Source organism: Lepidothrix coronata, unplaced genomic scaffold (genome assembly GCF_001604755.1).
Source record: "Lepidothrix coronata isolate B3197 unplaced genomic scaffold, Lepidothrix_coronata-1.0 Scaffold12, whole genome shotgun sequence".
NCBI classification, from domain to species: domain Eukaryota; kingdom Metazoa; phylum Chordata; class Aves; order Passeriformes; family Pipridae; genus Lepidothrix; species Lepidothrix coronata.
Genome location: NW_016690192.1, coordinates 4,630,834 through 4,653,658, shown reverse-complemented (window position 1 = coordinate 4,653,658; position 22,825 = coordinate 4,630,834). Strand labels below are relative to the sequence as shown.

The 22,825-nt window shown below is 39.0% G+C and overlaps 1 protein-coding gene across 4 annotated transcripts; it reads left to right on the top strand.

Moving 5' to 3' along the window:
* Positions 1-20: 20 nt before the first annotated feature.
* On the top strand, positions 21-19,022 carry OMA1 (OMA1 zinc metallopeptidase). Of its 4 annotated transcripts, XR_001873256.1 has the most exons (10): positions 21-134; positions 878-1,400; positions 1,788-2,016; positions 3,078-3,251; positions 3,347-3,454; positions 4,667-4,795; positions 7,867-7,941; positions 9,367-9,516; positions 15,932-17,686; positions 17,857-19,022. XR_001873256.1 is itself a non-coding variant. In XM_017805627.1 (9 exons), the coding sequence occupies exons 2-9, from the start codon at positions 898-900 to the stop codon at positions 16,148-16,150; spliced, it is 1,587 nt and encodes a 528-aa protein (XP_017661116.1). In that variant the 5' UTR covers positions 21-134; positions 878-897; the 3' UTR covers positions 16,151-19,022. The 4 variants fall into 4 exon arrangements, 3 of the variants coding, with proteins under 3 accessions (XP_017661116.1, XP_017661117.1, XP_017661118.1); XM_017805627.1 differs by having other exon boundaries at positions 15,932-19,022; XM_017805628.1 differs by lacking the exon at positions 21-134 and adding an exon at positions 274-423 and having other exon boundaries at positions 15,932-19,022.
* The last annotated feature ends 3,803 nt before the right edge of the window (positions 19,023-22,825 follow it).

Below are 22,825 nucleotides of genomic sequence, written 5' to 3'. Positions count from 1 at the left end.
CGGCCGCCCCTGAAGGAAGCGGCGGCGGCCCCGCCTGAGGGAAGGGACGCGGAGCCCGTCTCGCTTCCCGCCCTCCGCCCTGGTATCGACATCGTCTCCGCCATCCGCCCCCTCCTCCTCCGCCTCCTGCGGTGGTGAGTAGGGGAGCCCGGTGCAGGAGGTCCTCCCCGGTCCCTGGGACGTGCAGCTAAGAGCCGGCCAAAGCTCCCCCTACCCCCGCCCGCCATTATGCCGGCGGGCGCCTCCGAGTGACGCGTCTCCTTCTCCCCCCCTCCCCCCTCCCGTCAGCCCATGTCACGATAGTCGCGGTTCCCCTCGGGGGGTCAGGGAGGGAGCGAAGGCCTCGGTCGGAGCCAGGGGGTGAAAATGAGCGAGGGGGTGGCTGGGGCTTGTCCGTCCCAAGGCATTCCCATGTCCACTCCCGTGAGTCAGAGGATCCCGGCTGGCAGACACTTGGTTTCGCTGTGTTGAGTCATTTTGTTACTAGGCCCGGAGCAAAGTAGCAGCAACATGCTCATAGATCCTGGTTTTCCTCATAGATAGAAATGACACCCGAGGGCAGCAGGGAAAGGTGACACGTGTCTTCCACAAGGGACACCTGCAGTCACTGTGGACTGGTGGTACTAAAAGTGAAAGGGGAAAATAAATCACACCTTGTTTTATTTTCAGTGATACTCGACAGGGATTTCCTTCACTGTCTGAAGGATTGGTATCTTGAAACTGCACTTGTGACTGTGACTGTTTTGTGCAATGCAGCTGTTGGCAAACAAATACAGAGTATCTGTTCAGGAGCAATGAAATAATGATTCATAGTTTTGTGTTCGAGGGGGGGGGGGGTTTCTTAATGCCTCTCTGCTACTTTTTTTCTTTGTTTCAGGGTAACCAGCCAAAGAAGTTATGAATATCATCTGTGGTCTAAAGCTGCCGGGCAGGAACTGTGTTTTCTCTCATTTGGCGTCTTTGAGCAAGCAGGGGAAGTGCAATAACCTCTCTAGGTCTTACACAGGATGGTGCCGAACTCACATCAACAGATTCAGATGCCAAAGGCTGGATTTGAGTGGAAATACTAGAAACTGTTTTTTGACTGGAAACCCTGTCTGCCACAGAAACTTCATCAGTAAAGGACTGAAGTGTGTTTTGAATGTCCCAAATACAGGAGTATACAGGAATGCACACCACAGTTCAGGAAGGTTTTGCGTCCAGTCTTCTCGGCCACAGGGGGAGAAGACCACATCCCTCCAGATCTGTTCCGTAGGGGAACTCCCACATCACTGTTCTGCTTGGAACGTTCACATCATCAGGTCTCTTCGCACATCACCATCATTTCAGGCTGCGCCAGTTCCTCTTTTCTGGATCATTGTTAAGCCAGCTCAGAAATTACTTGCCATCATTCTTGGCAGGTAAAATACTGTTAACTTCGCTCTCAGTGCAAGACCCCATCATGCAAAGTGTGAGTTTGTGGAGGATGGCAGGTGTGTTTGTGGTATTGTTTGACTGACAGTTTGCTCAACAAGAAGGGTTTTTTCCATTTTCAGAGGTGTTGGGTGTATCTTTTGCTCTTTTCCTTCTCATTTACATATGGTAGAGGAAGGTGAACCAACACACTGAGGGGCATTCCTTCTTCTCATGTTCGAGGGAAGAAATGGAGTGGAGTAGAAGCCAATTATAATTTAACCTTCCATAAGCTGCTACATGAGATGAAACTATAACAGAGAATACAGCAAGGGCAGACACTAACAAATTTCTTTTTAACTATGTCCTAAGTTAACACTATTTGTATCTTACAGGAGCATAAGAAATTGGTGGAAGGCACTTCCTCCTAATAAACGGGAACTGTTTAAAGAAAGTGCAAGAAAAAATAAATGGAAGATCCTCCTGGGTGTCAGTAGCTTAGGACTTGTATTTATCATGTTTTATTTTACTCACTTGGAGGAGACACCCATCACTGGGCGTGCTCGACTGCTGGTGTTTGGGAAGGAGCATTTTAGGGAACTGTCACAGATGGAATATGAAATGGTAAGATTTTAAAGAAAAAAAATTAAAATACTCTAGAACTGTTAATGCTTTTTTTTTTTAGGTGATGAGATAACCCTATTAGCGAGATGGGCAAACAAACCTTGTGGTGTCCTTGATAAGTCTTGAAGTTCACACTCAAAACCCTGCTGAGCCCCCCCATCTGTTACCTTCTCCTCTTGTTCCCATCCTTTTTAAGAGTTCCCTTTCCATCAGGGGCACATTAAAGCCACATGACATGCATGTAACAAACATTTCTGTGTTACTGTGATTGAAGAGAATTTCGTAAAAGAAATATGGAAATCTGGTAGGATCTTAGAAGAACAGGTGTATGCTGAGATTTCTCCCAGTTTCTGAGCTGATTGCAGCATTCTTTGGCACTTGTCCTCTCTTTGAAGCTGTCACTTTGTAGGGTAGTACTCTCTACCTGCATTCTGTTCTTTTTTTTGTGTGTGTATTTGATTAGCTTGTTATTCTTTAATTGGCTTCTTTTAAACTGCCTATTTAAACTGTCCAGAACTAGTTTCTGTAGCTTTGAGTTCTGTGTCTTCTTGTTCTAAAGTCAGTGAAACTTGATAAACCATATCCAAATGTCACTATAGTCCTTTCTCTCAGATATGAGTTAAGAACAGAACAAGTACAAGGATATTTTCAAAATACATATTTTGTATAAATTTGCCCACCTTACAAATTACAACAGGAATATTCAGATAGGCAAAAATTACAAATTCAGATGGAAATTCAAGAGGGGATACCAAGGTTCTCTGAATTGTGATGCCAAGCTTAACTGTGTTTAGGAAAATGCCAGATACAGGAGGCTGTAGCACCAAGTTTATACTATCTTATTTTTGATCTGCGATCAGTTTACTTTCTTTTAAGTTTATTATTCTTTTGCTTGTGGGTCTCAAAGCCTGAACTCTAAGGTATTGACGTTGGCTATATGAAAGAAAAATGTATTGAAACTTAGTTTTATCTAAGTTGTGTGTAGCCACTAAATTAGTTTACTAATTAGTCATTCACCGTGTGTTTGTTCTGCATGGCAGTCAGTGAATTTTTTTTTTCAGTGGATGGAGGAGTTCAAAAATCAAATGTTGCCTGAGACAGATGCAAGATACCAGGTTGTGGAGAGAGTTGTTGGGCATTTGTCTGAAAGCAATAAGGACATCCCAGAGGTCTCAGCACTCAAGTGGGTGATTCACGTGGTGGATGAACCAGGTGTAAATGCTTTTGTGCTTCCAGTAAGTTGAACACAATGCAAACATTATTAATAATATTGAAACAGCATTTTATTTATGTGTCTTCCATTTAATTTTTATTCATTTTTTGTTTACAGAATGGTCAAGTGTTTGTTTTCACTGGATTGCTCGATGCAGTTTCAGATATTCATCAGCTGTCATTTATTTTGGGACATGAAATAGCTCATGCTGTGCTGGAACATGCAGTAAGTTTTTAAAGAAAGTTGTCTGATATTCTTAAATTATTCTAATTACTTTAATTTTGATCATATTATACCAACCAAGTTTTCAATGTGACTCTAATTAATGAAAAATGGAATTTGAAATGTCTGGGCCGCTACAGTAGATCCTTATTATTGGTATAATACTTAATAACTGTCAGAAGGCCTCCACTGGTCCCTGTTAGCACAAAGTCTGCCAGTGTTTTTTTTCACAGCTGCACAGGTGGATTATGGCTCACTTTTAACAGTCATATAGAACTTGGTCTGCAAATGCCTCTCTCATAGCTCAGATATAAAGAACTGGAGGTACTCAGCAACTCACTTTGTTACTCCTATACTTGTTAATACCTACAGAAGTGGATATACTTAAAAAATTATCCTAAAACCCATAGTGTTTTTATTATAGTTACACACTGGTTTAGAATGTCAAACTCTGGAATGCCTGGAGCCTGATTCTTGTGATTTTGGGTGAGCAACAGTTCACAATGTTGTTTCTTGGGCTCAGTTGAGCCAACTGCCCCTTTGAACTTCTAAAAAATGCATTTCTCATAATAAAAAGAACTTACCTTGTTTATGTGGAACCTGCGTCACCCAGCTGGCATAAAGAGAACTATTGCATGATCCCACTTGTAAGTGCTCAGATCAATTTGTTCCATGTCAAATAGAGCTCTGGAAAACAGAATAATTTCAGTTTATTTCTTCAGGATCTCTCAGATTCTGAAATGAAAGCAGTGCAGCAGAAAACAAAAGATAAATACATTATGTCTACTGTCCCCTATTCCCATTAGGGATCCTGTCTCAGTGATGTCTGTCTCTTCTCAAATTAATGTAAAGAACAGTCTTTGAGGTCCCTTTATAGTTTTTTCATTCCAACTGAGGTGTTTCTTGGCCTTTTTACTGAAGAACTCTCTGTATGTCATCCCCATCTTACCTCCAGCTTTGTGTCTCTCAAATAGGGTGATGGCCAGATGTGTTTGCTCCAGCTGTATTCCACAGCTGCTGTGGATTCCAGACTGAAAGTACCTTGTATCCAACTGGATTTTTTTATTTGTTCAAGCAGGGAATCTTGTGCCCTGTTCCTGTGGCTGCATAGAAAAAAAACAAATCTGTGATTTTTTAAAGTGTTTCCAAATTCTGTTGTGTTTTAAAGAAATGTCAGACTGTAAGGAATAAAAAAGAGACAATCTCTGTTTGCAGGCAGAGAAAGCCAGCCTGGTGCACATCCTGGATTTTCTCTCCCTCATCTTTCTCACCATGATTTGGGCCATCTGTCCTCGGGATAGTTTGGCAGTTGTTGGCCAGTGGATTCAGAGCAAGTTGCAGGAGGTAAGATTGGCATTTTGTATTATCCTCCCTGACTTCCTCGGAAAGACATTTTTAATCCTAATTTTAACAATGATTTTGAATCTTTCACTACAGTAAATAGTATGTTTGGGGGAAAAGGCAAGAGGAGAAATATAAGCAAAAATTAATATTTGAGTATGTTATTGAAGGAAATACATTTTTAAAAATCTGATTCTGCTGTAGTTGGTACTGATTTTCATTTGTCATCATGAAGAACTTTAGATCTCCCTACATGACTTGGTTGAGCTGCACAGGCTCCAGGTACCAGCTGCCAATTAAGGCAGATGATTATCTTTTAGAAATGCAACTTGCCCTTTAAAGTTATGTATGTTAAAATGCCATGTTTTTCTTTTACTGGTTGTTAAATTGTTCCTAAAGCAAATAAAATATATGGAATTGTTTAGATGTATTGTTAGTGGTAAGAATGGTTTCCAAGATTAAAAATTTGAGAATCTAAACACTCCTTAAGAGTGTTTAAATCATGCTATAGTAAAACTTACTGAAATAATCTTTTCAGCCAGCATATATTCCAACAAAGAAAAATTCAGAGGCTCTGTGGTGCCAATTTTCTTCCACAGCCTGATTTTCTCTCTGCCTTTGGGCAGTTACTGATTCACTTATTTTTTATAAAAGTGTGTTTTTTAAAAATAAATTTTGCTTAGATCATAAAACTTGAATCTGAATTTAAGTGAAAGAGCTCTTTGATTACTTGGACTTGATGCTTTTCCTGAGATTTCCCCCAGTTCCTCAAAAACATGAAATTAAACAGAACCAATCTGTTTTGGTAGTTCTTATGCTAATGAGGAGATATGTGGATTCTGAGCATAAATTATCTCTAAGGAGCTGGGATATTTTGTACAAGTAGCTGAGAAACCAATACATTGATGAACACTGGCCAGCATTTTGAAGAGCTGTATTTGGCAAAGAACGAGTGTGAATCAATCCTGAGACTGCTCATAATTCAGACAGCAAGATTCCACTCCCTGTCAGCGTCTCTTCTCCTGTCCTAGGCTAACTGCATGGATATTTGGGAATCATGGACTGGAGTTGTGCTTTAGGTTGCAAATGGAATTGAGGTTTAAGCTCACAGTCCTGGTGTGCTGTAAGAAACATGTCTCATGCTGTACAGCAATGTGCTGGGTTAAAAGGCTGATCAAACTCATCTTCAGTAATGTTGAAGTGATTGATACTTGCAGACCTTTCACCCCAGATGAAAAAGATGCTGAATGGAAAATTTCATTTCTTTCAGTCACCCGGCAGTGCAGCGTCTGTTTGTTTTCTCCATTCGACATTTGCCTCTTGTGCTTCCAGGAAAGTGAACCTTTCTGCAAACTTTCTCAGGATATTTCTTGTCCTCTTCTTCCATAACCATATTTTGCTTTTTAAAGCCTTAGCCTCCTACTCTGTGAAAGGGTTATTTAAGCCACATTGCAGTACTTGCTTCTCTCTGTATATTTGTTTTTCTCTTATGTCCTAGAGGCTTAACTTTTTGACCTACTGACTATTGTGTATTTTTTATTATTGACTCTAAGTAGTTCTTAGTGATTCTTTGTAGGTCTTTGGGCATTTGAGCTCCAGTTCTGCCTTTTCCCCAAAGGCTGGTGGGTTTGCTTTCCTTAATAAATTGTTAAGTTTCCTTATGCTGTTCATCTATGGTTGTTCTTTAGTCATGTATTTCTGAACTGAAGCATGTTGGCTTTGTTATACAGTAGCAGTTATTTTATATGGGAACTAAAGCTAGGAATTATTCTTGGAATAGCTCAAAGCATAGCTTTGAGTTTTGCTCATGTCCTGCACCTAGATATGTACAGCTGCAGTACTCCACACTCCTTTCCTTGTCCACCTCACAGATTTGTATTCCACAGACAGCTCTGGTAACTGATTTGAAAACTCAAACCCCTCTTATTATGTCCAATTTCAGACAAGGATTTTAGATCAGAGTTTGTGGTTCTAATTTTTCATTCCAGCACATTCACAGTAGGTTTTTTAAACCATTTCATTTTTTCAGTAGCAGATGGATAGTAAGTACTGTGTGTGAGATGACTCTGGACTCTTTTTTTATGTAACCCATTTAATTTCCTTGTCTAAAAAATATTTAATAATTAAGCAAATAGTTTATTTGGCTAACTGGGAAATGCTTCAGGAATACATGACAGACCAGCCAGGGGCATCTTTGCTGTTTAGTGAACATATGTGCACCAGCAGACCTGGATTTTTGAGGCAGTAGAGGTATGTATTCCCCTTCCAGGAATGACTTTATCATCAGAGGATTTAAAAAATATATTTATAATTGCAATATTTAAGGTCTTTATGGAAACCAAGAATTTAGAAAGTGACCTCATATAGGTGCTTACTTATCAACCAGAGTATTTGGCTTTAAGAAAAACTTTAGAGGATCAGCTTTGGTTGGCTTCTATTTTTGACCTAGTAAAGGAAAACTATCACTGCTACTTTGGAAAGAAGCAAAAAGTTACAGTTACCTTTCTGTACTCAAGGGATTGCTCCCCTTCTTTGGTGCTTCTCTTTTCGAACTGGTTTGTGTTGTTTGGGTTTTAGTGGGTTTTTTTTCCCCCTGAAACTTATAAGGATTTCTGCATGGAAACACTCGTGGCTGCATTCCACACTGTGCACTGTTTGCCATGCAGAATAGATGATACCAGGCTTAAAGGCAGTCAGCAGAAAAGTTTAGGGACCCACTGGAATTTTTACCTACAGTTGCTACAACAAAAATCTTGGTGTCAATAAAAGAGTGAAGTGAGAAAATTCTAGTGTAAAGTTGGTATTGAGCCTTCAGTTGCTGCAAAATGGGACTGGCTGGTGAGAGTGGCCATGCAAATAAGTGTAATTTGAATTGATTTCCACTAAATACAGGATCAATGAGTTACATAGAATGGAATTAAAGATTACATTAAGAAAATTAATACTGATCACGTACAATGTGAACAAGATAGATAAACCCCTTTTCTTATGGGAAGGTTAGAAAGACAATTACAATACTCCAGCTTTGTGCACATTCAAACCCAAAACTAGAGCTCTGATGTGCTTCTTTCCAGTTCATGTTTGACAGACCCTACAGCAGAACACTGGAGGCTGAGGCTGATAAAGTGGGACTTCAGTTTGCAGCAAAGGTAACTGGAATTGGTTGGTTTTGTTAACAATGTTTTCAGTTTCTGTTTAAATTGAAGGGAGTTTCACAGTTCATACAGAGGTAAGCTGTGAATTTTTGAAGACCTGTAGATTTATGAAGTGGTGGGAAATAAAACAGTTTTTAGGGAAAGACAAAGTCACGCTGCCTAATTGCAGGTCATAAAATGGAAGTTTGTAAAGTTGCACATTAACTGCACAGTGTATTTTCTGTGTAGTTTATTCCTATTAGAAGAAAAACCCACATATTTATAACAAGGAGAATGCTAAACCGTAAGTTGGTTTTAATTGTGTGTAAAGATTTAAACATTTAGCCTAAATGCAGCCATAGGAACAGTGTAACTTTGCTAAAGTAAGACAAAAATTTGGCCAGAAGCTATTCAACATTTTTCTCAGAATTTATTTTTCAGTTACTTTTTTTCACCTCCCTCTGGATTTTAATTTGATATTAAAGAAACTAAACAAACTTTTTGGTTTCTAGCAAAGTGCAATATAGAGCAAGGTGTCAGATAACAGTGTGAGCAGCACCATCTAGTGTTAATATTTCATAAGGAAAACTTCCTTTTCTTAATAATTATTTATGTTTCTTCAAGGAAGAGTTTTAAAATTGACTTTGATTTTGAGATTGAAACTGCATTTTTAATTTAAAGTCATTTAAGGGAGTAATACAATCTATAAAAAAACCCATAATTGCTGTGTTTGTGCTCAGGGTTTTGTGACACCAAAGATTTAGGGCCATACCAGAAAGAAATAAGCACAGCATTTCTCTGCTTGTGCAGATAATCTTTTTTTAAATAATAATTTTAATAAATAAATTCAAAGAATAAAGCACCACTACTGTATTTCGGGGTGGGGGGGAAGAAGTAATTTTCTTACCTTCTGACAACTTCTAGTCTTTTATTTTCTTAACAAATAGAAGTCAGTGTAAGAAATCATGTTATTTTTTTTCTCCTTCACTTAAATGCAAAAATAAAGGAGTCTGTTAGTGATACACAGAAGCTGTTCTAAAAGTTACTGTTCCATGACTTTCTGTGGTTAAATATATACTTCTGTGGAGAGAGTCAGGAATTCTGCAGAATTACTGTTTTAATCTGTTATGGGTTACACAGATCACCCCTGAAAAAAAGCATGCAATCACTTACAGAAATGCCTTTGCAGCTCATTTTTAGAGCTATTTAAGGATGAATTATTATCACTTACTATTTTTTACTCTAAACGTCTTCCTGTAAATTTGCCTATATCTGTGGAGATGATTAATTTCTTCTTCTGCTGTACTTCATGTAGCAAATATAACTTAGAATTCACAGCTGAGGGTTCTTTTGAAGAAATTTCATAATTCGGTATCTATTAGAGTGTGTGTTTATTAGATTAAAAATTCCGTGGTGTCCACATTTGCTCTCTGTTTTCAGGCCTGTGTGGATGTCAGAGCCAGCAGCGTGTTCTGGCAGCAGATGGAACTGGCAGAAACCATCCAAGGGCAGCCCAAGATCCCGGAGTGGCTTTCCACACACCCTTCCCATGAGAACAGAGCGGAGCATTTGGACCGCCTGATCCCACAGGTGAGCAGAGCTGATCCCACAGGTGAGCAGAGCTGCAGGGAGCCTCTTTCCCTCTTAGGAAGGTTTGATATTGGTTCAGGAGCTACTTTGGGATCGATTCACAACCTACACTTTTAGCACTGTGCTTATCTTTCTCTTCATCCTTCCACAAATTCTCTGCTACAAAGCTCTCAACCTTAAAGGTTTTTTTAAATGAGGAAAATGACGATAGCACAGATAAAATGTAATTACAGTCCAGGTTTGTTTGGTTGTTTTTTTTCTGATTTCTGATCAAAGTATAGTCTTTGCTTTTGAATGGCCTTCTCCTATAGATGTGACAGTGTCAGGATCTCAGCCACTCTTTCTTCTTTTTTTTTTCCACTTTGGAAGCCAATTTTCAAGTTGGATCCCTAAACTGTGGTGAGTTCTCTTGCTTTTGTAGCTTTGCTGTCAAAGAGAGAGTGCTCCATCCTGCCCCCTCACTGCTGTGACACTGAACACACCTCGAGTAGCTGAGCTTCAGAAAGATGTCAGATCCCCAGGAGAAGATTTCCTGAGAGCACATTAGGGAGCAAATTTTACTTCACTCCAAGAAACTTGAACTAATTCACACAATTGCCCATCAATCTGCAGCCTTTTCCCTGTGCTTTCTCTTGGATTTCCTCTCAGAGGAATGCCAAGTGGAAAGCTACTGGGGGATTATCTTAGTTTGATGTGCTACTTGCTGATAGCTTAAGGACAGAGAACTTTTGAGGTTTAGTAATCTTAGTTTGCTTACTATTTCTTTAAATGTGGGTGTTTTAACTACAGAAAAATAAAATGGATTTTTTTACCTAGTTTTTTTCGTTTTGAAATAGAATGTTAAAGCACCTCAAAAGCACCTCAAAATGACACTGTTTTCCAGCAGCTAAACTGTGTTTGGAAATACTCTTTTTTATACCAACTAGTGATTTCTTCTTTTTTTTTTTCTTTTCTAAATTCTCAATCACCTAAAGTCTTTCTCAGTTCCAAACTGTAAAGACAGTTGAAGATGTATTGGCAGAGAGAGCACTAAAATGTTGAGGTGTTTGCTGACTTCAAAGGAGAAAGAAAGGTTTTCACAAATCCTTTGATGAGGATGAATACAGTAAATATTCTAAATGGTGGCAAATCAAAGTCAGCGTTAGGGGTGGGAGGCTGGAGACTGGCTAGACTGAATATTTAAAATTAATATACACAAAGTCTGTACTTTGTAAAAGCAGGTTATGACTTTTTTAGATGGATTTTTAACACATTAGAGCAGCTGAATGGAAAATGATACTTGTGGAGCCTTAGTTTTAGGTAGATTGAACATTAGGGGTTCAGGATTGCTTATTTTCATATAGTTGCTGACTGGCTTATAAAGAGGTAACAAAATAAATTAGTTCTTTTGTTCTACACCTGGCCTGTTAAATAACTGAGCAACTGTGTACAACTGTTATTTCTGCCTTATCTCTAATAGTTTAGCAGGTGGAGCAACTTCATCTTTTTATAGGTACTTTCTCTTCCAAGAGCAAGGGAGGCTGGGAGGTTTTCTTCCAAAAGATAATTGAGGAGGATGTGTTTTTGTTTGCCTTTTACCTTAAATATTCTTTGGAGTAGGATGAGAAAAAAGACTTCCTATCTTTAACAAGTTGACTAAGTAAGTGAAGTTGGCACTACAAATGTGGAATAAAGATGAAAGGAAGTGTGTAGAGGTGTTGTTGGAGGCTTCTTGTCTGAGGCATTGACTCCCTTCATCTGGGAGCTGCTGCCTGGAGGCTGCACCTCAGGCATTTAAAGGGAATCCCAGGGCATTATTGTTGTTCAATATCAGCATCTTTTTGTTCAGTTGTTCACATACTTAAAGCTTTTAGAACAGTATTTTTACCATATGTTAATAGCCATTAGATATTCAGAGCCCAGGGAGAGAAGCCAGATTTCAAAAAAGGCCTTTTAATCTCTAGTATCATCTGTGAAGAAACTGGTACTTCTTAAGACTCAGTATCAGATCCATGGTGAGCACTGTTGTGTTCATGTGCTGCTGGTTTTGAAGCTGAACTGGTTTTGGGGACAATACAATATCTATTATTAGACCAGCTACTGCAGCTGGGACAAATTGGGACAAGTTTTTGGACCTCTCAGGCCACACTGATCTTTCTCTACAGACTTTAAGCAAGTTCACAATAGAATGTGACCATATAAAGTGAGAGTTTTTCTTCAGGTAAGGAAATGTCACATCTCAGTGAGCTGACTGAACAGTCCCAGGAAATGTAAATTAAAGCAGGAGCATCACAGGGATTCTCTTTATATGTAATTAGAAGACAGGGAACAAATCAAATGACCATTGAAGAACTTGCATCTGGTTTTGTGAGCAAGTTGGAACCTACAGCCAAGCTGAGGCATCGGTAAATAGTGAACTATGAGCAGTTACAGAGTCCTGGAAATGAAATAAAGCAAATGAAAAAGATTTACCATGTTTTTAAAGCAGTTCCCCCTCAGGGAGAGCTTTGGATTTTAAACTAGGAAAAGAGAGTATACTCTTAAATAGGAAACTGAAATCTCTTAGAATTCCTGCCTGGAAGGTGGTGAGATACTCGATGAAGGCCTGTGCATTTGATTTTCAGAAAGAGAAATCTTGAAATGATTTTGTAATAGTGGGGAGGGTGCTTAGCGTTGCTCTGGAGAGAAAAATCACGGAATTGTAGTGCCAGAGAGAAGTTCCTGGATAACAGCACACTGAATAAAGCAGAAGGTTATCTACTGAGCCTTTCCTGTGACACAAAAATTCATCTTGACATGACATTTGATTTTTTTTTGGCATCGTGTTGTTGGCTCAGATTCCATTTTTGATTCCCTGTAACTCACATTTCCCACTCTTCCTTGTAGAAATGCCACAGTGAGATCATTTAGAGACTAATATTAAGTTGGGATACATCAACTCCACTGCTTGTCTTGTTTGCTAGGTCAATTAACTTGTCAAAGAAAATGTAATTAATTTACTCTGGCAACACCTGTTCTTGTCAAATCCACCCTGGCTGTTTGTTACTTGTATTATTTTTTTGTGTAGCTTTTGATTATTGCTCAATCTGCTGCCTTGTGGATATGGAAGATACATTTATTTTGCCTTCTTTTCAAAAATGGGTTGGTATATTTGCCCTTTGCTTGTGATATGGAGATTACTTCAGATAGTTCTAGTAGTAGAATATGTTAATTAAGCCCTATCAATGTGAAAACAAGAATAAAAACCACTGACCTGCATTTCTATCCTCCCCATAAAATTGTTAAATATTTTGTCACAATTTTTCCTTCCTGTGCCAACGGCAGTGAAAGATTGGAAGTATTGGCATTATATATAAGCTGCTTTTCTTCTCTCTCAAGTAAAGTCTATCAATTCTTTTAATCATCTTTTACTGCTCTTTCATTAATACTGTAAGGGCTCAAGATGCAGCAGGTAGCCTGGTGTCTGTGACAGTGTGAAGGATTAATGCTGGGAACTAAAAATTCCTTATTTCTGTATTTGTCTCCTGGTAGGCTTTACATGAAAGTGAGGATGAGGCAGATACTCCTAATTCTCATGCTTTCCCTGCTCCCAGCACGTTGCAGGAGGTGACTGTGATTGTATTGATAAGAAAAACAGCTTCACCTGTGATACTTTCCAAGCAATAGTTTGGATATTTGATCTGGGATCTCCTGAACCAGTGAGCAGGCAGGGGGGCTCTATTGTGAGCAGCAGTGCTGTGCTCTTGAGGTTAACCTGGAAAGAACAGCATTAAAATCCTCTCGCTTCCCAGGTGAATCTTCATACTCACTCCAGCTAGTTAACCTTGGCTCATCCTGCCTCATTTACTGAGAAAGCTCTTCAGTAAAAACAGTCAATAAAACATGTTCTTATTATAATATCAATATGCATGTGCTTCACTGGGAATGCTTGTACCTGTACCTGGTTACCCAGACTGTCAAAACCCAATCTACTTGAGCAATATTAAATTACCAGATTTGAAGTTACCAGAGATTTTGGAAATGCAGACACCTGACCACGTTGGGCTGGTTTATCTTTCGGGAGAAATGATGTTTTAAGCTCCTCAGCCTGTAATTGGCATTTTAATGATGTAAAGATGTTAACTCTGAAGTGCTGTTTTTCACCTTTGCTGTCGTGACTTTACTATTTTAGTTAAGTGAAGCCATGGAAATAGGCCAGGCACTGTATAGCAAAGAAAACACAGATACAAAATTGCCAAATTAGCTTAAAAGAGGATTAGTTTGTCCTTTCCAGGATGCAGCCTAAATCTTTGTATTTCCATTTGCCTTGAATAACACTGCTTGACATTAATGCAGTCTTGCAGCAGCTTATGTTCTAGGAGAGAACAAGAGAAAACTCTTGGTTTGTCATAAATGTCAGTTTAGAAATTAATTGGTCACTGAAGCAGAAAAGTTCACAGTATAGTTACATTTGGTGACTATGTAGAAGATCATGCTGTAGAAAAACAAGCTGTGAAAGCTTTATTCATATTTTTTAAAAGTTAGACAAGAGCAGTATTTCATGCCTAATCCAGACTTGTGTATCCAGTAATTTAAATGTTACATTTCACCAAGAAATAGCTGGAGAGACTCTTGCTACATTCCTGGAATGTGTCTTTTTCCAAAACCGGTTGTTAAATTGAAAATATATTTGGTTCTAGGCATTTACAGCAAACTCTATCAATTTACTGTAGTAAAGTTAGAGAGAAATAGGTTTGGAAACCTCTTTATACAAAGAAATGAGTTAAGAAGCTCTGCTCTTCTATTTTAAAATCTGCTGTAGTAAAATGTTTCCAGTGTCTCCTGTGGAAGAATAGCAGAGTGTTTCAAAATGATGGGCAAATGCTTATGCATACCTGTGCTGGAATATTTGATTTGTTACCTCAGCCAAAGCTAGTGATTATAAAACAGATTAAAAATTTCTGCTTTGTTCAAAGTACAATTCTAGGAGTGCTGGGAAAACTGTTACTTTCTTCCTCCTCTTTAATCCATCTGGAAGGAATGACTTGACCCTCACTTTCTGCTGGCAGTCCTGAGTCCTGGCCAGGATGCACCTGGATACAACTCAGGCCAGGTCTGGCCATTACTTTTCAAGAATCCATGATTATAAAGTGAAGTGGAATAAAATGTACATTTGAATTTGTTTTCCCATGAAAGGATTAAAACCAAAGCAGGATGTAAATGTGCCCATGGTTTTATGCTGTTAATTGAGGCCAAGCTAAAGGTCTGTGTACAACCCCTGCATCAGTTAGTTATGTGCCACACACACCAGGAGCTGCCTTTTTGTGTGGTCTAATAATGCATGTTCAGGTTTATTACAATGAACACCAACTTCAGCATCCTTTAAACCAACTGACTTTTTACAAGTTGATACCAGTTTCTCCACAGTGCCTTTGAGACATGAGATTCATCCATTGTCACACCTTCATTCCCCACAGCACAGGATGATCTGGGGGGAATGTGCCTGTGCTAATGAATTTTGTCTCTCTGGGGAATTCTTTGCCTCCCTCCTGCCTCTGCTTTCTTATCTGTAAAATGGAAGCAATGGCACTTACTCAGTGAGCTTCAAGTTTGGTCTCTTAGTACTAATCTTTTTATTCAGGTAAATTTTTACATTTCAGAGACATTATTTTCTCCTAATACTTGGGAGCTGTGTATCCAAATAGTTCTTGGAGATGAGATCACTTGTGTAACTGAACCTTAACTATACTGATGAACTGTCTCTGTGCCAAACACTTAAATGTCCATTATGTTATTGGAGATTTTTCCCTCCTTTTTTGAGTCAGGCAGCTCTATATAGTTACATCAATAATAGAACATACCTGATGAAGTAAATAATTCAGAGACCTTTTTTTCCTGATGCAGTCATTTTCATTTACATGGAAATATAAATATAAAAATTTTAAGCTGAGAAGCAATAATAGCTATGGGCTAGATACACCCTCACTTAATTAGGTGGATTTCCTGCTGGGATTCTTCTTCTTTCGGAAGCATTTTAGAATATGGATTGATTCAACATTTTTCTTCAAAGTAACCTGAAAGGGTTACACAAAGTTCAATTTACCTGTGAATGTAAATTAAAAGGTAAAAGGTACTGATGTGCACAAGTATCACACAGAACAGTTAGAGAGCTTCCTATCTATTTATGCTGTGCCTTTTACAGTATCCATCCTTGGAGACACTGTGAGAAGATCATTTCATTCTTCATTTTCCCCGTTGTTTTACCACATTGCTGCATTTCTTCACAGGAGTTCTTGGTTTCTGTTGGAAAGTTGTTCAGTAACAACCCAGGCTCAGCATTACACTCACTAAGCTTTATGTGCAAATGCAAACCTTGTGGAAAGCCAAGTCACTGACTGAAACCTTTTTTGTTTTTCCTGTTTAAATGAGCTTGATTTGTTTTCCTATGTGTTCACAGGCTCTTAAAATAAGAGAGAGCTGCAATTGCCCATCTCTTTCTGGACCAGATCCTCGCCTTATTTTCAAACTTAACATGCAACATCTCCTGGAATCGTCTAAAGATCGAGAAGCCCCAAATTCTACAAAGCAAGATCCCTCAAAGCCAAAACCAGACTTTGCTCACACTCAAAAAGTGGAAGATATGCCTGTAACTTTTGCAGTTAAACCTACAAACTAATGACAATGATTTTCCCTTTTTATGGAACTGGTGGTCCCTGAAGGTCTGTCTCATAACATAAATTTGTCTTTGAACCATAAAGGAGATGTAGCCACTCAGATTCTCCATTCTTTTTATGTGATTCCCTCACTCAAAGCAATAAGGAACCATGCCCACACAAGAAGAGCAGTGTGTTGGAGCAGAAAGTTTCTTATTCATTAAGAGTTACTAAAATAAATCACTTCTCAGGGGAAAGATAATCTCATACAATCCAGTGACACAGTGTAATTTTCAGCTTTATCAGGCTCACCTTGATCAGAGGACAGATGAGCCAGAAGCGTCCCTAAAGCAGAGGAAAAAGTACAATTTTCATCACTTAAGTTGTCTGGTTTATCTTGCCATAATTTGGGTTAGATCTACTCAGCTTCATTTGAGAAATAATGAGGAGAGCTCACTGCCTGCTCCACATACAGGCTGTTTAAAAATATTAAGCTGAGAAGTGATAATAGCTGTGGGCTAGATACACCCCCACTTAATTAGGTGGATTTACTGCTGGGATTTTTCTTCTTTCTGAGGCATTTTAGAATGTGGATTGATTCAACATTTTTCTTCAAAGTAACCTGAAAGGATTGCATGAAGTTCAGTTTAAAAAAAAGGAGTTAAATAATTTTCAGGGGAGTCTTTCTTTTGAAAGAAGCACTGAAAGAACCACAGTTTGTAGCACTAGGATGCTTTGCAAGGATGGCTGTTGTCTTTTTTTAAATGATCAGGGTGCCTCATCAAAGAGCAGATTTGCTGCAACAACATTTAATTTGGATATATCCATTTGGATAGAAACAATTGCTGATGTGGAATATATTATGTAGTAAGACAAATATAAGATTTTTTGACTGCACAGCTTTTGCAGCTGTATCTTGTAAAAGGTGACTTCTCTTCAGGAAGCTGGCATCTAATGCTGAGCATCCCTCCCTCCCCAGTCCCCCTGAAGCCACACTTTTTATGCCCTGGAGGCCAATATGCAGTGTAGGTAAAGCTCTGCCTTTCAGGATGGACCACTGTGACCCAGCGTGGCCATCTCTGTTTGAGTTGTTTGAGCTGTCCTTGCTTTGCAGTTGGTGAAAATACTAAAATGTCCATCTTGCAGGAAGGTGTAGAAAGAGGTGGCAGTGAATGAAAATAAAAAAGGGAAATCCTGTTCCTCCAGTTCTTAAGATCTGTTATTTACTTGGATAGAAACTTGTTACTTACTTGGATCAAAACAAAAATCTCATTCATATACGATAGGGTCTTACATGAAGGAAACATTAAAAATATTTTCCGGTATATCCTATTTCAAAACATTCTTTTTCTGTTTGGAGAAGGGAAGACTTTATCATATTTCTTCAATTAAATCAGAATGCAAGCTTTTAAAAAGGAACACCCCCCCCCCCCGTTCAGTGCTATCAGTGAATATAGTTGGGAGAACAGATTGTGAAAGAAGTAATTCTTTCTCTGACTTCAGTCCATGAAGCTGGGTCCTCTGAGAAACACCAGCAACTCCCTTATCTCTATTCAGAGGTAAGTTGATGTCTCTGTAATGTTGATGATTCTAGGGCTGATTGTATAGGTTTAGATTGGCTGCATATTGCTTACAAGCTGGTTTTAAATTTCTGCTCAGCACTGCTGGCAGGAGGCAGAAGGTCCAGCCTGACCATTATTCATCCATCCGTTCTTATTCTTCATGACAGGACTTTTTGTAGCAGACGTTCAGTGATGTGTTGCAGCATTTGGACATTGTCACCTGAAGGTAAACAGAAAAATACACCATTTAGATTTCCCTGTGGACCTCAGAGTTTATCCTGCAGCACCAAAACCCCAACGCTGCTGCCTCTCTCTCGCTCCAGTGTCAGAGCTTGTTTTGTTATCCAGGGTTCCTGCTTGACATGCAACTGGATGCTTGTGTCTGTTAGGAATGAGGAGAACATACTAGAGTTTTACAGCTTTCAAGATGAAGTATGAAACTACACAAATTTAATATTTCTCCTCTCTGCTTTAAGTGACTGAAGTACAGCAGTGGAATGCTCGAGATACAGAGAGATTTTAAAAACTTTGGAAGGAGATAGTTTTGTAACCATGATCATGGTGATGTGAGAGAAAAGGTTCCAAGGGAAGGGTAATTGCTTATACTAGACTGACAAAAGGATTATGTACTTTTTCGAATTATAGTGGTCTAATAAAACATATTTCTCTCTTTACAAACACACACACGAGTTAGGCCTCTAAACTAGAACCCTCTAGTTTTAAATACAGTTTAAATGGTTTTAAATGTATAATTTTAAATCCAGTATGTGAAGTTGAAAATTTCAGGTTTTGCTTTACATTCTGAATTTTCCTTAATACTTTTCTCAAGTGCTTTTGAAGGGTTTATTCTTCCTGCTTCTCTCATGTCCAACACAGAAAATGCCTTAAATTCATCTGCCTCTTGGAGGACACTTTGTTTAAAATTCTTACTGAATATTTTATTGCATCTGCCTATATTGCTAAAGTATTTTCTTTCTTGAACAGAGAAATTACAAAAATATTGCTTTCCAAAGGTTTGGGAAGTCATAGTAAAAATTGCACTTTTAAGTGATCATTTTCTGTGTGCATATGTAATTATGTAATATGTTAATATATAAGCTATAATCTATTATCAGATTATTAATCATAAAAATTATACTTTCAAAATATATCCCTTAGGAAAATGCTCTGGTTGCAAGCTTCTGATGATCTGTAGAAACTTTTAATTATGACTGTGTAACTTAGGATGTCACTGGAAAAGTAGATCTGGAAAAGTAGATCTAGAAGTGTTGTTGAAGGAACTCAGTACTTGAAAGTCACATGTCATAGAAGAGGGAGAATAGTGGCTAAAGTGAAAAAAGGTAAGAAAGACCAGTAAAAACATATCTGCATTTCCAGCTCCTGTACTTGGTGCTGTACTTTCCAGCTTCCTGCTGAAAGAGTAAATATATGGTACAAATTCCACTCAACCTCTTGATTGCTGTAGTGGAGTGTTGAGAGATTTTGTAAGCCAGGAATGTGCATTCAAGGCAGTCCTGCAATAAAAATGGCTCCTTATAACTTTTGGTTTGTCATGTTTACTCTTTTTTTTCTTGTTTTGGTTTTTTCTTTATTTTTTTTTTTTAAACTTGAAATACCTGAGTGCCAGGAAAGCAAAGCAAACAGCTGTTAGAATGCTCTTTGTTCTTGAATTCTGTTTGTAGTCACTAAGAGAGAACAATCCTGCAAGCTTGATGCTTTTTTCATATATTATGTAGACTGCCACAGCTTTTCTTTCACTCTAGTGTTTGTATCTCAGTACCCCTGGTTGAAAAACTATTTTCAATGTATTAGCTTGTGTAAGCTGTTTTACAGCCATCCACATTCTCTCTGCTGAAAGTCCTTGTTGTTTTCCAGGTCTTGGGAGTATTTGACGGGGGAGCAGGATGATCGCAAAGTGTGGTTGGTGGTAGAGGCGGCAGCATAAGACTTTCCTGTCACAGTACAGCATGTTTCCTTTAGGTTCTCTATCCATATTGCAGAGTGTGGGTTAAACACCTCCAGGAAGGACTGATATTAAAAACTTGTATTTCTAGATCACTTGAAGCACCTCATAAGTACTATTTTTTCCATAATACCTCTGTAGGTGATCCTTGTAACAGTTGGAGATACCGAGGCTCAGTGAGATTTTAGTTCTAGCAAAGCTCAGCAGAAGTCAGTGAAAAAATCTTGTGAAAAAATTGTTCCTTAGCTTACTTACACTGTCATGTCTGTGTGTGTCTAACAGAGTCCTCACAGCAAATTGAACTGATGGGCTTTCAGTGATTGCTACAATTTGTCTCCTTTCTATGTGTATCTGAAGAGGTTGGATGTACCTCTTTGCTACTAAGATACAGTTTTTTGTTCTTGATGTGGTTATTTCTTAACTCCTTTCTCTTAGGTACAAACCCCTTGGGGTTTGCTCGCTGCCCATCATCATTAAGGAGCTGATGCCTCAATCTGTTGATGTGGTGGTTATTTGATCTCTAAAAAAAGTTTAGTGGTTATTTAATCTCTAAAAAAAGTTTAGTCTCGAATTCGTGGTTCCACTGCAAAACCAGGGTTTGCTGGGTATTTGTGGTCTCGTCAGCTAAAGAGAAAGCCAATAAAAGTTGGCTGCTGTTCTTCCTTCCCCGTGCCCCAGCCCCACCTTTTCCTTGTGCTGCAGGCTGAAGCAGCAAGGGCTGCTGAGAGAGGGATCAGGATAAGCAGGATGGGCTCTGAACTGAGCTGAGGATGAGATGGGCTGGAATGTTGTGCCTGTGATAACTTTATTGCTGGGGTTGACAATTGTTGGCAGGTCTGTAAAGAGAACTGACTGAGTGTCTCTGGTGTCGCTGCTGCTGCCTACACATATTGCAGCCATCCAGTAAATGTGCTGTTTGATCTCCTGGAGCCTGGGGCTATGTGCCAAACACAGGCCTAGCAGATATTCCTGGCTCTGCTGTTCTGGCTGTGCTGGTTCAAGGCTGCTGCTCCAGGTACGAGCCGGGGGCTCTTGCCCTGATTTATGGACGGATGCAGAGAATTGTTATCTCCAGCACATAAATTCATTATAACTATTAAACTGAGGTGAAATTGAACCTGTTGACCTGGAAGTGAATGGCTCCATAACATTTCATTAATCCTTTGAGATGTTTAATTCCTGCTAATTTGATATTTCAGATACGATCTCCTCCACAGATATAATGGCTTAATTAGTATACATTACATGATGTCTCATCACACTGCAGCGTGTACAGTATTTATCCACTAAAAAGTAATTCAGTAGAACTCAATTATAATACATTGACTAGAGCATAAAAGTTGAAAAGGATATGTGCAGTAGTTATTATATTTTAAGCATAAACATTTTTCAAGCAGCCTTCTGTTTGTTGATATCGATCACCTTCTAAAAATGATGCTCCTAAACCTTTTGTTACAGCTTACTATATTTCCATTTAAAATGGGATTCTGAGAATATTGGATTAATTAACAACCATGACCAACATTTGGTGGGGCAACAGTTGACAGAAATCTGATGTGTAACTTAGTCACCTGTATAATATCCTTAATACAGTCTTTCATATTGTTGGAGATCAGCAAAACAGATGTGAAAATGGAGTTTGAAGAACAACTTTCTATTTTCTATGGTTGTCTTCTGTATCTTAATTTGATAAAACCACTGTTGACTGACAGCACTCTTTGGTGATATCTGCCAAAGAAATTTATTTTGTAGCATTCAACCTACAAATCATTTTACTGAAGTCACCTGTTTCAAGCACACAGTTTCACGAGGCAGTTCAGAACAGTGGTGCAAGTTAGGACTGCAGGGAACAGGCAAAGAGAAAGGTAATAGGTCTTTGGAACCTGGTCATTTTGCTGCTGCCTTCCTGTGGGAAGTCAGTGGAGGCACAGATGTGAAGAAACTCTGATAGCTCATCAGTTCATTTAGCAAGTGGAAATAAAAATTTTGCTTGTGGCATGTGCTGTATGATCTGACCAGTGAACTTTTTCCTTCAGCTTTCAGTCCCATGTGGATTTTCATGGGAAAAATAGCTGTTAGAACTGTACTGGGACATTTTGTAGACAGCCTTGTGGCCATTCAGTCTTTTGTTTGTAGGTCAGGTACAGAGACTTTTTCAAACAAGTTCCATCAAAATGGTACAGCCTGTTCTCACGAGATGTCGTGGCCACTGCTCTCCAGTTTTTCTTAGGTTCTTATCATGCCTTCCCTACACAATCCAATGTAGAAAATTCACCAGGTGCCACAGAAATTGGGTGAGCAAACCAACAGTTCAGCATCAAGTCAGTGAGAAAAAAGGCTGTGACATGATCCATGCATAAGCAACAGAAACTACTGAAGACTTGATAATAGGGAGCTCTGAAGTTCTTGTGCCAGTTTCATTGCAGGTTCTTCACAGCCTCAAATACCACTTTAGATCTTTTCAAATGGTGGTTGAGATCAACCCAAGAGGCCACAAAAGATGCAAAAATCTGCTGGAAAAGTGGTACCTCTCAACTCCTTTGCTGCCTCTTTTCTAGAATTGCATTTGGATATTTGACTCAAGTGTCAAATAAAATATTTCCCCCAAGATGTTAAAGGATGTTTTTTCATTTGGATATTGAAGTTGGTTTTGTTTTGTCAGGTCAGTATGTACAGGATAGTACCCAAATTTAGATGACTCCTGCCCCAACCCAGCCGTTTCCCCTCCAATGACTCTGCAATCTAAGACTTGAGTGAATTAAATTTATCTCTTTTTCCTTTCTACCAACATTGATCTATATTGTATATTTCGACTCTGGAGAATCAGAGCTCCTTACTCCTTCCTGGGATACGTTGTCAGATTTATTCCACACATATCTGGAAAACGTAATGAAGGAGTAAATGGTGCGGGAAAAACGCAGTGTGACTTTTCAGTCACCAGGTGGCAGCTGGGCTGCCCGCGCCGGGCCTCAAACCCATAGATTCTACACCTGCCTTTTCAGTCCGGATTCAGTAAATTATCCAGGCGATTTTCCCTCTCGGTGTTAACGTCAGTGAGTCCTCCCCGAAGTAAACTCGAAACATCATCCCTGTGAGCCAGCGAATCTCTTGTGGTTCTGCTGAAGGCTCTCAGTTCTTTATCCAGATATCAGACAGCAGCTTTCTGTGAAGCT